A 13344-nucleotide genomic window follows, 5' to 3' on the forward strand; every position below is an offset into this window, starting at 1 on the left:
ATGACTCTATATCAATATTTACTGTTAAATATATATATATTTTAGGTATTTTATAAAACAATAATAACATTCTTATGATTGGTAATCAGATAAGTCTACTAGCATCTTCGGTGTGAAACAAGTTTAATCTTATAACAATAATCGTAGGAGAAACTGATTCTGGTAAATATTAAGTAATACATATGTATCTTACAAACTTACATTATTGATAAAGTTGAATTAACGACCGTTGTCGGATTGGTCCATTTTTTTTTTTATCACCAATCATTACGAATGTTATGTTACTGTAATAGTGTAATATATAGTTTGATATTTGCCGTATGGTTACTGGTGTTACTGTATGTTTAGCGTGCATAATCCAGGTATACGGAAAACAAATGAAGTAAAAAAAAAAGGGAAAAAAAAAAAAAAAAAAAAAAAAAAAAAAAAGATAGATAGGTCTACCGTCTACATTTTGGGTAACTCGTACCGGATAAAAAAAAAGAAAAAAAAAAAGAAAAAAGAGAGAGAGAGAGAGAGAGAGAGAGAGAGAGAGGATGTATAGCCGTATAGGTGTCTTCTTCTGTTAATGTAGTTGCTGGGACCGCAAGTCATGTGAGGCTTTTGCCTTGCTGATGCTGCACGGCGTCGCAACACTACTCTCTCAATTTAATTCTTTCAACTAACGCTCCAATTTACGATGTAAAAAGCCTGACTTCAAAATACAATGCTCCTCTATCATTCTTTAGACGGACCTATTCAATTCCAACTCTGCTCAATCGTATAGTATATAGTATGAGATATTCAAGGGTATTATTTGTGAGATTCCCTGATAAAATAACTATGAAAATGCATGGGTGTTTCACTATTACTTTTTACTAGGAAAAGGAAAAAACAAACAAGCTATTTAAAAGCCCACTGAAAAGCCCATGAAAGGTCCAAGTACAAGATACAGTCTAGTTAACACATACCCGACCGTTTAATCAGTTAGTAAAGAAGATAGATTAAAAAGAGAGTGAAACAAACATGTGGTGGTTTTGGGTTATCTTTCTTCCTCCTCCGCCGAGATTTTTCTCCGTCTCTCGTTCTCTCCGCAATGGCGGCGGTCGCAGCCTCCTCCTTCTGTTTCTCTCCTCTTCGATCCCCCTCAATTTCAAAACTTCACACTTTATCTAAGAACCCTAATCCATCGATTCGAAGATCAATCGTCTGTAAATCTTCGCCTCCCGATGAATCTCCCGCCGTCACCGCTTCTTCTCGTCGACCGGAGAAACAGCAGAATCTAGTGGATTCTCCTAAACCGGATCATGATCACAAACCGGATCCTGGGTTCGTCAATAAAAAACCCAATGCTGCTGCTTCTGTGTTATCTATATTTTTTTGTTCTGGTTCCTAATTTTTTCTTATGTATTGGGGGTTTTAGGATTGGTAAAATTGGAATGGAGATAATGTCAATTGCATTACCTGCTGCATTAGCTTTAGCTGCTGATCCTATTACATCTCTTGTCGACACTGCCTTCGTTGGCCATATTGGTAACATGTCTCTTTGTTTTGGTTTTTCAATTTTCACATTTTCGAAATAAAAATCACATTTTTAACATTACTATTACATCCATATGTAATGTTACAGGTTCTGCAGAATTAGCTGCGGTAGGAGTTTCAGTTTCTGTATTCAATTTGGTGTCGAAGCTCTTCAATGTTCCTTTGTTAAATGTCACTACATCGTTTGTTGCGGAGGAGCAAGCCATTGCTGATAAAGACGTTGATGATGATTCTACGGAAACAGGTAGTTTATATATTCTTTCTTTCAAAGCTTTAATGTAAAATGGGTTACTGTCTTGTTCCAAAGATTGGTTCTTACTTTGAATCTGTTGTTTGATTTTGGTTTTAAGGTAAGAAAGTGCTGCCTTCTGTTTCAACATCCTTACTTCTTGCTGCTGGAGTTGGTATTGCTGAGGCGATTGCGCTCTCTCTTGGCTCTGATTTCTTGATGGACGTCATGGCTATACCTTTTGTAATGTCTTAAGCCTCTCTTGGAACATACAAACGTGTGTTAAGCTTTGTTATATTTGATGTTTCGTATAAGTGATCTTTCTCTCTCTCTCTCGATTTGTAATTTTTTCAGGATTCACCAATGCGGATACCAGCAGAGCAGTTCCTCAGACTTAGAGCGTATGGTGCACCGCCAATTGTAGTTGCATTGGCTGCGCAAGGAGCTTTTCGAGGTTTCAAGGACACAACGACGCCTCTATATGCCGTTGGTAAGTATTGCACAACCATCTCTTTATCTTCTTGTATTTACGCATGAATGGATCTACTGAAATAGAAGTATGGCCAACATTTTGCCAAAAACTCATCTTCCAGTTTTTGTAATCTGAATGTATTCATAGAACCGGATATGCATTAGTAGTTCCACATACGTTGTCTCTGATATGGTAAAACTTTGGATCAACAGTTGCGGGGAATGTACTTAATGCGATATTGGATCCAATTCTGATATTTGTCCTTGGTTTTGGTATCTCTGGTGCTGCGGCTGCTACTGTGATTTCTGAGTACGTCCAAATATGTGGTAATCTTTTGATACTAGTAGACTCGGTTTCTAATAAGCATATTTATCTTAATGTGTGGCTTCTTACTTTTTTTTCTCACTTGTTAATGTTTCTTCAGATACTTGATTGCGTTTATTCTTTTGTGGAAGTTGAATGAGAATGTGGTTTTGCTTTCTCCTCAAATCAAAGTGGGAAGAGCCAACCAATACCTCAAATCAGGTATCTCTTCAAACATTTTCGAGTTTTTATAAACGATTCAAACGCAAAATGCAAAGCTACTAGATGATATATATATTGATTCATGCTTAGGTGGGCTTCTGATTGGTAGAACGGTGGCACTGCTAGTGCCGTTCACATTGGCTACTTCGTTAGCAGCTCAGAATGGACCTACTCAAATGGCTGGTCATCAAATCGTTTTGGAAATCTGGTTGGCTGTCTCTTTACTCACCGATGCTTTAGCCATTGCTGCACAGGTTTATTATCTTTTAGCAACTCAACTTCAAAATAGATCGTTTCGAGCAAAATGTTACTGAAATATTAGAATCCCGCTGATATGATGCATGATTACGTTATGTGGAGAACTTTTTCACTTATATTTTCTACCTCTATTTTCAGAGTCTTCTTGCAACCACTTTCTCTCAAGGAGAATATAAACAAGCCCGGGAAGTTTTATTCGGAGTCCTTCAAGTACGATTCAGTAGCATCTTTTGTTTATATTCTACTGCATAAAATTCAGCTTTATATTTATACTTGCAATATTTAAATAGGTGGGTTTAGCAACTGGAACTGGTTTGGCTGCTGTATTGTTCATCACCTTCGAACCATTTTCAAGTTTATTCACAACGGACTCGGAGGTTCTAAAGATTGCTTTGTCAGGGACCTTGGTAAGATCTTATCTTATAATCTCTAGAGAGTTTGAAAGGGTAGTCTCAGACAATATCTAAATAATGCTATATGATGCAGTTTGTGGCTGGATCTCAACCAGTGAATGCTCTAGCGTTTGTTTTGGATGGGCTCTACTATGGTGTCTCTGACTTTGGATTTGCTGCTTACTCTATGGTCTCTCTTTCTTCTTCATCAGTTCGGTGGTTTAATTCTTACTTTCTTTACCTAACATAACTCGATAAATTTCTTGTTTTGAAACAGGTGATTGTTGGATTCATATCTTCATTGTTCATGCTTGTGGCTGCACCAACCTTTGGCCTTGCCGGGATCTGGGCGGGTTTGTTCCTCTTCATGGCGTTGCGGTTGGTTGCTGGAACCTGGAGGTAACAGTTAAAAAGACCATTCTAGTTTCAACCACGTCAAAACAACTTTCCTCTAAGGATGTTACGTTATGTTTCAGATTAGGGACAAGAACCGGTCCATGGAAAATGTTGTGGTCTACCCCAGAGAAGCCAAAATGAAACGGATCGATCATGATCCTGTTCTGCTTCAACATTTTTGTGGTATGATGCGTGACTCTTAAGAATAATGGAAATGGAATTAACTAACAGTACATAATCTTACAGTATATCAATACAGTATTAAAACCCTAGCTAGAAGCTAAAAAACTCCAAATACGAATCAGATCCACCTCCCTGGTAATAACTGGAGCCTCCAGGTTCATTGTACAACAATCCGCTATCCAATTCGAATCGATCAAAGCTGTAACCTTCCTCTACTTTTACTGCTGGGTTCTTGTAAACCATTGATTCCACCATCTTGGTATCAGTAAGATCAAGGTTCTCAATCTTGTCTTGGCCAAGCTCGATACCGTTGTCGTAGAGTAAATAGTCCTTCTCATCTTTTGTTTCTAACACGCCATCAGGGGCTTCAGATACGTTGTCAGGTTCAAACCAATAGCTTCCAGAACTCCCCGCCCCATCGCTCTTCTTCATTTCTCCACCAGGCCCATTTTCTAGAAGACCTTCAGGGAAATTTAGCCGGGCGTAGCGACCGTACATGGCACTAGCAGCTCTGTCGTAAGCCAAGGCTGCTTCAGCAGCAGTAGCGAACGTTCCAAGCCAAAGCCGTTTGCTACGGGTCGAGTTAGCACCACGGTGGTTAACTGGTTCACGTATCTCAGCAACCCATTTCCCCCAAACCCTTTGTCGAACACCTCTAAACCGACAAACAGGATTCTCTGGTCCTCCTTTACCTCTCATACAACCTTTCTTCGAACCTTTCGCTTGAACCCTGCGAACCCTCTCCAACCCTTCCCCGTCCTCTTCCTTCCCCCATCTCTGTAACGTCGCTTCCACTGGCTCAACTGCTCTTCTTCGTCTTCTTGAGTATCTCTGTTTTGATCCGCTTTCTTCTTTTTCCATCGTAGAACACAAAAACAAAATAAACTAAAAAGTTGGGTCTAAATAGATTGGCCTAGTATTCACCATTTAGCATTAAGAGACGTCAGAAAATTAAGGAAGGTGGGAACACTTATCTAGATATACCCTCTGAGAACACGCGTGGTGCAGACGACAACTAAAATGTACGGCTACGGGACACGTGGCGAGTCCCCAGTTTAGGTAATTCTGGTATGCGCCGTCATCAAATACCCTTTTGGTCTTTGTTGTTTGGGTGCATAGATTTCTTTGCGACTAAGACTTTGAATATTAATTTTCTTAATTAATAAAAGTCCGAAAAAATATAAATAAAGTAAAACCTCTATAAATTAATACCCTATAAATTAATAAACATTATAAATTAATAAATTTTGCTAATCCTAAATCGCGTTAATGTAAAAATTAACAATACTCGATAAAATAATAAGATAATAATTTTTTCGAAATCTTCTTATAAAATATGCTTCCAATAATATCATAAATTAATAATTATGTAAATTTATATATATATATATATATACTGATATAATAGTGTATGTTTCTCCTAAAACTCAATTCTATAGAACAATTGTAATGTTGTATTTTCAACCTATAATAATATCTCTAAAATATTTTATAACATGTCATACAAATAATTAAAATTTAAAATTTTAATTTTTAGATATGCATCATTTACAATTTGATAATTTGACAGATTAATATTTGTAATTTATTGTAAATAGTGTTTTCTAAATATTACAATATTACAAGTTCAATTTCTAAACCATAAAATTTATAACATCCGAAAGTTTAATCTTATTTTGCTATAGTTGTTCCAATTCATAATTTTTTTAAAAAGAAACAATTAAAAATATCTATATATAAATTAATAATTATTAATTTATACTATAAAATAATAATTATTAATTTATAGATAAATTAATATTACTATAAATTAATAAAATGTCTTAGTCCCAACATTATTAATTTATAGAGGTTTTACTGTAGTATGAAATCTTGGGTAATGTTCCTTTTTCAGGGTTTTTGGCTTACGCTGCAAGCTAACAAATTTGACATCTTCTACTTATTTATTTCTGAGTTCTGGCAATGGTGTCCCTTTTTCTTTTCTTTGTTTCACACTAAATGTTCTGAAAACTATATGGTTTATTTGGTGACTCCATTATTATGGTTTACAAATATATAATAAGATATATATATATATATATATATATATATATCTTTTATTAAACTAGATCTTAAGACAAATCTGTTAAATAAAAAATACTCCACAAGCTAATAAATTGTTACTATTCCATGGTTACTGAAGAATTCGTTAAGCTCGATGAAAATGCGCGCCCAAGTCCTAACTAAAGGAAACAAATTGCAAGTCATTGGCATTGACAAATCCTAGTTTACCGAGGTTCTGGTTTTCGAGGTCAATGCAACTTTCGATTTTATTTTGCTTTTTGTAATACTAGATTTCTCGGCGAATAAGACTTTGAATTTTTGTAATCCACGAATATTCTATTGATGGAAGACGTCAAAATGGTGGATTATACCGTAAGCCACAACTCTAGAAAAAGAAAGACTTTTGTTAAGGTGGTGGATTGTTATCCAATAGTATAAATTTTAGGTAAGAAACAATTCAGTTTTAACAGAAAGCTTCTTTAAAAGGTGTTGGCTTAAGTTTGTAACTTGTAAGCCACCAATTTGATATTTTCCACTTCAATTTTTTTTTCCTAATAGGTATTTTAACTTTTCCCAATCATTTTAAAATACTGCTTGCGGTGAATGAAGTAAAAGGGTTCAAGTCTCGGTTTTAAAGTATTTTTGATTGGTAAACAGAAATAAGATATCAGCAAATGTTATCTCTTCTTTTCGTGGCACGGCTAGATCAAAGACATGTTAAAAACTTAAGAAGTTACATAATCTTTTCCCATCGATATTGAAGGTCGTTGACATCATCAAGATTTGACATTGACATTGTGCCTTGGGCGAACTAGACTGCATGAGAAGCAAAACGAGCTTCTAATGGGCCGGACTCGAGTACACCCACAAAGCTTCTCATCGAATTGTTTGTGAACCGCATCTGCTCCGCCCCCAAAAATTATGTGTGCTAGTCGATTCCAAGTCAAGTGCGTGGTAGTCAACAATGTAGACATTGCTCTGCTGCTCATCGGGAAGCATTTTACTTTTACAGCCCGGCATTGTGATGAGTGTTTTTTAAAAACCCGTGAAAAAACTCGGATGGATCTTGCATACCACACATGTATCCAACTCTGACTATTTCGATTGTTATTACATGCAAAGCCTAGTCATAACAAATCATAAAGATGGCTACAAGATCCAATAAACAGATGGAAACAAAAACAAACCATTGAATCTTGTGTTTGAACATGAAATCAGATCCAGTTCTTCAAATACAAGACTTGCAAAGATGAACACAATGTAGTAAAAATTCTTCAAAGGATATATATATATATATATATATATATTTCATCTAATAGCTATTGCCAATGAACAAAGTACAAAAAAAATTATTGTTTTCAGATTAAAAAAATCCTAAGTATATTGGATTCAACAAACGAATCATATTAAAAGATTAAAAAAAAAAAAAACAGATCACCGACGCGGGGGGAGTGGTAGATCGGAGTCGCATTTAAACGCGAGCAGCAACAATAGCAGGCGCGGCGTTAGAAGCGGCGCCACCGAGGAAAGAGAGGAATCCGGTAGCAGCTGGCTCTTGCTCATCGAGGAACAAATCTTCAGGAGCTCTAAAAGCACCGTGAGCACAGATCAACGCAACACCAACCATCATAGCCGAAACAAGAACAGATCCAACATCGGTGAGAAAAACCACAAAGATACTGAACAAGATCAAACACCCCAACGTCTCGCGATCCGAGAACGTACGGCCGAAGACGACGAGCGGCTGATCCGTGGGACGGAACATGTAGAGGAAGAGCCAAGAAGCGAGGAGACAGAGGAGGAAGACGAGGGAGACAGGATGAGTGACGAGCGAGAAACCGACGATGGCCGTAGCGACGGTGAGGTAATTAACCTTGAAGTAAGAGTAATTCTTACGGATCCGAACAGCTGCGTCGGAGATCGACTCAGGTTTAGATAATGCGGAACGATCCGCGAGCTCAGTCCAAGGACGACGCTTAGAGAGTCCGTTTTTGACGGTATCGGTGATCTGGTTGACGAAATTGTGAAACGCTGGGGTTGCGATCGGTGGTTGGGATTCGACGGAGGAAGGAGCGGCGGAGGGAACGGTTTGGGGGTTTGAGATTGGGAGAACTGGTGGTGCTGTGGACGCCATTGGGAGATTCAAGAGTTTGGTAGATCTCTGAGAGAGAAAGAAGAATTAGGGTTGAAGATTTGGGGATTAATAAAAATTAAAGAGGGAAGGATGCAAAGAGAATTTAGTTTATATATATATATAGGATTGAGAAAATTGTTGACCTTCCTCTCTCTTTCGTTGCTTCGGGTCACCGACAATAAACGTGACTATTTTACTCTTTTTGCTTTTTTTTTTTTTTTTTTTTTTTTCAGTATTCTCCTTTTTTTTTTGGTTTTCCAATTTTTATTTGATTTAATTATGATTTGTATTAGGTTAATTCTCGTGTTAACCGACAAATAAAATAATATCTCGTGTTAAAAAAACTATTCTATTGAAAATTTTAATTTATTTTGGCAATCAATCAATATTGTATATAGATTTTATTATGTAGCTATATTTAACTCTTTCAAGTACTATATATATAACTTACAAGATCTAATCAATATTAACATTTTTTAAATACATTTTGTGTTATGCCTTTTAGTTTTGTTTATTTAAAAAGTTATTTACAACATTAAATCTCAAAAAATTTCCAAAATTAACATTTCTCCAGATTTTGTTTCCTAAATATTTTACATTTCATTTCAATTAGCAATCAATATGGAAACAAAAACTATCATATATTTAACCATATATTATGTTGTGTTTTGAAGATATTCTATATCTGAATCTTTCGTAAACAAAGAAAAAAAACAATTTGATTCTCGTTTTGTTTTCTAAAATCTGTGAGCTTTGATTCTTAACGTAAGAAAAAGTTCGATTGACAATTATTTAAATATCATAATTAACATATATAAACATAATAAAAAATTAATTATTATGAATATGTAAAATTAAAAAATTAAAAAATACTATATAATGTGGTTATATAGTAGATGATTTATAAAGAGAAAATGTTGAAATTAATAAAATATTATTAAATTTGTGTTAACACGGATTAAATCCTCATTTAATTATTTAACAACACTACTAATATTATAATATTTGACATAAAATCAAATTGATTTAACTAAGATTGTATTAAATCATTAGGAAAGATGTGATTTAATCACAACGTATAATTACTGATTATGTATTTAGATTATTTATTTTTTGTTAAAATAATTAAAAATCAAAATAGAATCTCAAACACTCAACAAAACAAACTAAATATAACAAACAAATAATCATGAAATATATTGCGGATTAAAAAATAATATAAATATTTAGCCGCACAACAACTAGAAAATTTAATTATTCCTATCTTTACAAAACATTCAATATTTAACAAATAAAATAGAAATTATAATAGAAAGGGTTAAAATCTAGTTTGTTATATAAACTGTATTGTGTGGTACTAATAAAAATATCATATCAAGATCTAAACCCTAATATAGACCTCCGACGAAACCTATCTCTTCCTGGACAAGCGATTTCGCCATGGCTGAGATTTGCCTTGAGGAGGTGTCAGAGCTACAGTTCATTAATTTACAGTAACTGTATCATTATAATTCATAACCATATTCACATCCATGGTCTTGGCAATTTGTGAAATTCGTGTGGCATGTGAATATATGCTCAGAGTTGCAAGTGTCAATCGCTACATATGCATGTGGCTCATACTGCAGCTATACAAAATTTCCAACAATTTCAATGTTTAGTAAACGCACCAAAGTCATACCGTTAGAAAAAGACTCCAAGCTCATTTGACCAAGACTCTACACTTTTAAGATTACTTCTTAACTAATTGTTCTATGCCTCTTATGTAAGCTCTCAGGATATAAAAGAGACCTCTGTAATAATAGAACTTAAATGGCTGAAAATTTCCACACCTCATCTTCTCTATCAAGGCTAATATATATGGTCGTACGTCCTGGGATTAGATAGCTGAGATTAGCATAATGATAAACACTTGATTCACTTTTTTCCTTGCACTAAAAAACACTGAATCATTCTATCACCTCAAGTTCAAAGCTATCTTTTTCTTCTTCTTCTTATTCTTGCTGTCTTTGTTCAACAACACAGAGATCTTAGCAAATCCGAAGCTCTTTCTCTTTCGAGTCGCCGACCATTTTCCATTCTCTTTCCCATCACTCCTCTTGCTTACAATTTTATCACTACTGCTATTCTTTGCCAGCATCTGACCCAAGGACATTTTCTTTCTCTCGCTAGCAACATTCATATCTGAATCCTCTGCAAGAAGTAGCTTCTTGCTGAGTATTTGCCCAATTGACATTGTTGGCTTCAAGACAGGAACTGACGAAGATGATGATGACCCTTCAAAAGCATCGTATGCCAGATTCAGACCGTTTACATCCATCAGACGCGTTGTCTCTCTTTTGCTCTTGAACTTGGAAGTGTTGTTCACCGAAGAAGATAATCTTCTCCTCTGTCCATTCTCTGATGACCGCCAGTTTCGCAGCGCCTCTTCTGCTTCCATCTTTGAAGCATTTGCAGCGTCAACTCTCTCCACTGCTTCCTCCAATGCCCTCTTGCTGGTTTCAATTTCTTGAGCCGCTTCGTCTACTTTCTTAAGAACATCCGTCTTTGAAACATTCGCTTCTTCAACTCTCGACATTGCATCTTCCACTCGCTTCCTCGCCTCTTCCTCTGCATCTCTAACACTACGAGCAAGCACATCATACTCTTCAGTAGAGATAGTTACAGCCTTGGCTTTTTCAGCGTTTTTACATCCAGTAACAGCCTCAATCTCTGCGATTGCAACCGCCTCAGCAGCTCTTGCCGCTTCCTTCATCTTTCTTGCAGCCACCAACCTTATCTTAGCTGTTCTAATCTTGTCTCTCGTGCATTCAATCTCAGCCATTGCTTTCACAACTTCAGACTGTGCATTCTCTCCTGTTTCCTTGACCTCTTGAGCTTCACCGCTCAGTCTTTGAACCTCATTCAACATTCCCAACGCATTATTCTCAAGATCTTTCTCGCTGGTTTCCCCCTCCTTTCCAAATCGAACTCTCACTTCCTCTTCCTCTAAAGAAATCACCTTGAGAGACTTCTGCATAAGTCTCTCACGTGTCTTCTCAAGTGCAGCCCTCTCCTCATTCAGTTTCTTCTTCAGCTGCTCCACAGATTCGCGTATACTTGCAATCTTGCACAAATTCATCTTTGCCTGATTTAAATCCTTCAGTACCAGACCCGCTGGCTTGCTATGACCGTGAACTTCTTCTCTCAATGTATCCTCCTCATAAGCTTCATTCCTCTGCTCCAGCTTTGAGCTGAGCTTTAAAACAGTAGCTTTAGTCGCCTCAAGCTCCTTCAACACCTCAAGTGTCTCGCTTTCTTTCAAAATCAGATCGTTCTGTAGCTCAGCAGCTTGTGCTTTGAGTTCAATGATATCAGTTTCTTCCACATTTTCCTGCCACCAATGTAAGAAAGACAGAGACTTTACCTTACATATACCAATTGTAACCAACTTTGACACTTCGAACTATGATACAGAACACCAATGTGATGACTTTACGCAGCTACTACCCATAAAATCAGGTTGCAATATTGTAGGTAATGAACAAATTTCTTATAATCTCTTCATCATTATTGCTAAACATGAAAGGGAAATCAAGTATCATCATCATCATCATCATCATAATGTCGGGTTTAAAGACAGGAACCAAACATCATTAAACATCAATTCCCAAATCTGATGATAACATTTTGTCGATCCAAACAACAGCAATGTCAAGCACGCTTAATCAACTAACAACAGTAAAAACCCTAAAAATCACTTTTTCCTAGACAAAATGTAAAGAAAAGACTCTGAAACAAGTGAGGGGAGATAGAGAAAGAGAGAGTGAGAAACCTGAGAAGCTTCTGGGACTTTGTTAGGTCTCCAGAAACCGAAACCGCCGAATCGAGTGGCTGCTTCTCTCACAGACTCGAAAGGCGCTGAAGTGTCGATTTCGGCTCGGCCATTGGAGAGATCCGAGTCAGGGTTCAAACTCACCGGCTCTAACACAGTGTCGGGTTCTAGGGATTCGGCCATAGAGAAAAAAAAAAAAAAAAAAAAAGCTAAAGACGAAAGAGAAGCAGAAGTAGAGAGAGTGAAGTGGAAGAGAGAGAAATGCAGAGGATGGAACCAAAAAGTCTTTTGGGTGTTGTGTTTGTAAATTGAAACTGGTTCGATAAAGGCGTGTCGGAACACACGCCACGGTCGTCTCGTCTCGTCTCGTCTCGTGTACAGTGTTGTAAAGTCACCTATCCGTTTCTGTTTTTTTAAGCAAAAATAACAATTATTTCTCCGTTTAAATTTGAAATAAGCCAAAAATTTCGCGTAGTTCCTTTACTTTAATTGAGGCACTCTCTTCTAAACTGCTAATAGTTAAAACCCATCTAAACATTTTGATTGTGATCAGATCGGCTAGAATAGAAAAGTGATCTAACAATTTTTCTAAGATTATGTGTTCTGATTAAAATAGTTATTTAAATAATAACGAAACAAATTGTTGATTAATTTCCGGTTAATTGGCAAATCGAGTCATTGGTCTCTCAATTATTTCCGGTTATTTGGCTAGTCCCTTGGTTGGACCTTTTCTCTCATAACTAAACTATGTGTGCATTTCCGTATTAACTTAGTTGGCTATGACTGATTTTTGTAAGTTAGTATGTTTGCGGAAATGACCAGAGATTATTTTTGTGTTTAAGTAAATTCATCATGTGGTCTTAGTGATTGGATGAGATACAATTTCAAGTACTTTGAATTCCAATCTTTATTGCCAAGGAAGAAGCTACGTTCGAATATGAGCTCTAGCTAACCTTACTGATAATCCGGAAAACAGTCTTGACAAACCACCAAGAAGATAGTTCGAGTAAATAATAAAATGGGGTGAAGAGTTCGAGTAACAACTTGGCAAGAATCTGAACACAAAAATATCATATTTGTTATCTTTTAGGTGAGTATTAGCTTTCATAGAAAAATATAAGTCTTGATAATAACGTGTGCCCGACACACAGGTCTTTTTGTCTACAGGATTAAACTTCTAGTACATTTTCTCACCTAAAAGGTGAAAACAAATAAAAGTGAGCTATGTAGAGTGTCGTCAAATATTTGTCCATCTTTTGTTTGATTTTTCCTCTTTTTGTTCAACCCATTAGACTAATATTTTTCATGTTGTTTCTTTCTCTTTTATCTTTGCTTTCGTCTTGTTTTCAGGAATGACTAACGCTTTCGAATGTTTTT

At 36.2% G+C, this 13344-nt stretch overlaps 3 protein-coding genes and 1 pseudogene across 6 annotated transcripts; 1 reads left to right on the forward strand and 3 right to left on the reverse strand.

The window, feature by feature from the left end:
* The first annotated feature begins 756 nt into the window (after positions 1-756).
* On the forward strand, positions 757-4081 carry LOC104792634 (protein DETOXIFICATION 44, chloroplastic). 2 transcript variants are annotated; one of them, XM_010518825.3, is made up of 13 exons: positions 757-1308; positions 1403-1512; positions 1610-1765; positions 1872-1993; positions 2105-2240; positions 2435-2531; positions 2647-2747; positions 2838-3001; positions 3144-3215; positions 3296-3412; positions 3492-3587; positions 3675-3796; positions 3874-4081. In XM_010518825.3, the coding sequence occupies exons 1-13, from the start codon at positions 1076-1078 to the stop codon at positions 3932-3934; spliced, it is 1587 nt and encodes a 528-aa protein (XP_010517127.1). In that variant the 5' UTR covers positions 757-1075; the 3' UTR covers positions 3935-4081. The 2 variants fall into 2 exon arrangements, 1 of the variants encoding a protein (XP_010517127.1); XR_015559415.1 differs by having other exon boundaries at positions 953-1308; positions 2435-2548.
* On the reverse strand, positions 3993-4926 carry LOC104792633 (dehydration-responsive element-binding protein 2E pseudogene; annotated as a pseudogene). Its single transcript, XR_015559416.1, has one exon. The product of XR_015559416.1 is annotated as a dehydration-responsive element-binding protein 2E pseudogene (transcript).
* Positions 4927-7156: 2230 nt separating this feature from the next.
* On the reverse strand, positions 7157-8286 carry LOC104792636 (PRA1 family protein B4). The gene has a single exon (XM_010518827.3). The coding sequence runs from the start codon at positions 8151-8153 to the stop codon at positions 7491-7493; it is 663 nt and encodes a 220-aa protein (XP_010517129.2). The 5' UTR covers positions 8154-8286; the 3' UTR covers positions 7157-7490.
* A 1451-nt stretch (positions 8287-9737) lies between these two features.
* On the reverse strand, positions 9738-12374 carry LOC104792637 (WEB family protein At2g38370-like). 2 transcript variants are annotated; one of them, XR_015559417.1, is made up of 3 exons: positions 11968-12256; positions 9986-11526; positions 9738-9781 (listed from the first exon to the last, which is right to left on the reverse strand). XR_015559417.1 is itself a non-coding variant. In XM_010518828.3 (2 exons), the coding sequence occupies exons 1-2, from the start codon at positions 12148-12150 to the stop codon at positions 10111-10113; spliced, it is 1599 nt and encodes a 532-aa protein (XP_010517130.1). In that variant the 5' UTR covers positions 12151-12374; the 3' UTR covers positions 9783-10110. The 2 variants fall into 2 exon arrangements, 1 of the variants encoding a protein (XP_010517130.1); XM_010518828.3 differs by lacking the exon at positions 9738-9781 and having other exon boundaries at positions 9783-11526; positions 11968-12374.
* Positions 12375-13344: the final 970 nt, after the last annotated feature.

Source organism: Camelina sativa, chromosome 6 (genome assembly GCF_030686135.1).
Source record: "Camelina sativa cultivar CO46 ecotype springtype chromosome 6, ASM3068613v1".
In the NCBI taxonomy this organism is placed as follows: Eukaryota; Viridiplantae; Streptophyta; class Magnoliopsida; order Brassicales; family Brassicaceae; genus Camelina; species Camelina sativa.

What these genes read in the sequence shown, in the direction of transcription:
- LOC104792634 (XM_010518825.3), top strand. Translation starts at nt 1,076, where the DNA reads ATGGCGGCGGTCGCAGCCTCCTCCTTCTGTTTCTCTCCTCTTCGATCC. An exon ending in ACGTCATGGCTATACCTTTT is followed by an intron (nt 1,994 to 2,104) that starts GTAATGTCTTAA and finishes TAATTTTTTCAG; the next exon opens with GATTCACCAATGCGGATACC. An exon ending in TTGCTTTGTCAGGGACCTTG is followed by an intron (nt 3,413 to 3,491) that starts GTAAGATCTTAT and finishes TATATGATGCAG; the next exon opens with TTTGTGGCTGGATCTCAACC.
- LOC104792636 (XM_010518827.3), bottom strand. Translation starts at nt 8,153, where the DNA reads ATGGCGTCCACAGCACCACCAGTTCTCCCAATCTCAAACCCCCAAACC.
- LOC104792637 (XM_010518828.3), bottom strand. Translation starts at nt 12,150, where the DNA reads ATGGCCGAATCCCTAGAACCCGACACTGTGTTAGAGCCGGTGAGTTTG. An exon ending in AAGTCCCAGAAGCTTCTCAG is followed by an intron (nt 11,527 to 11,967) that starts GTTTCTCACTCT and finishes CATTGGTGGCAG; the next exon opens with GAAAATGTGGAAGAAACTGA.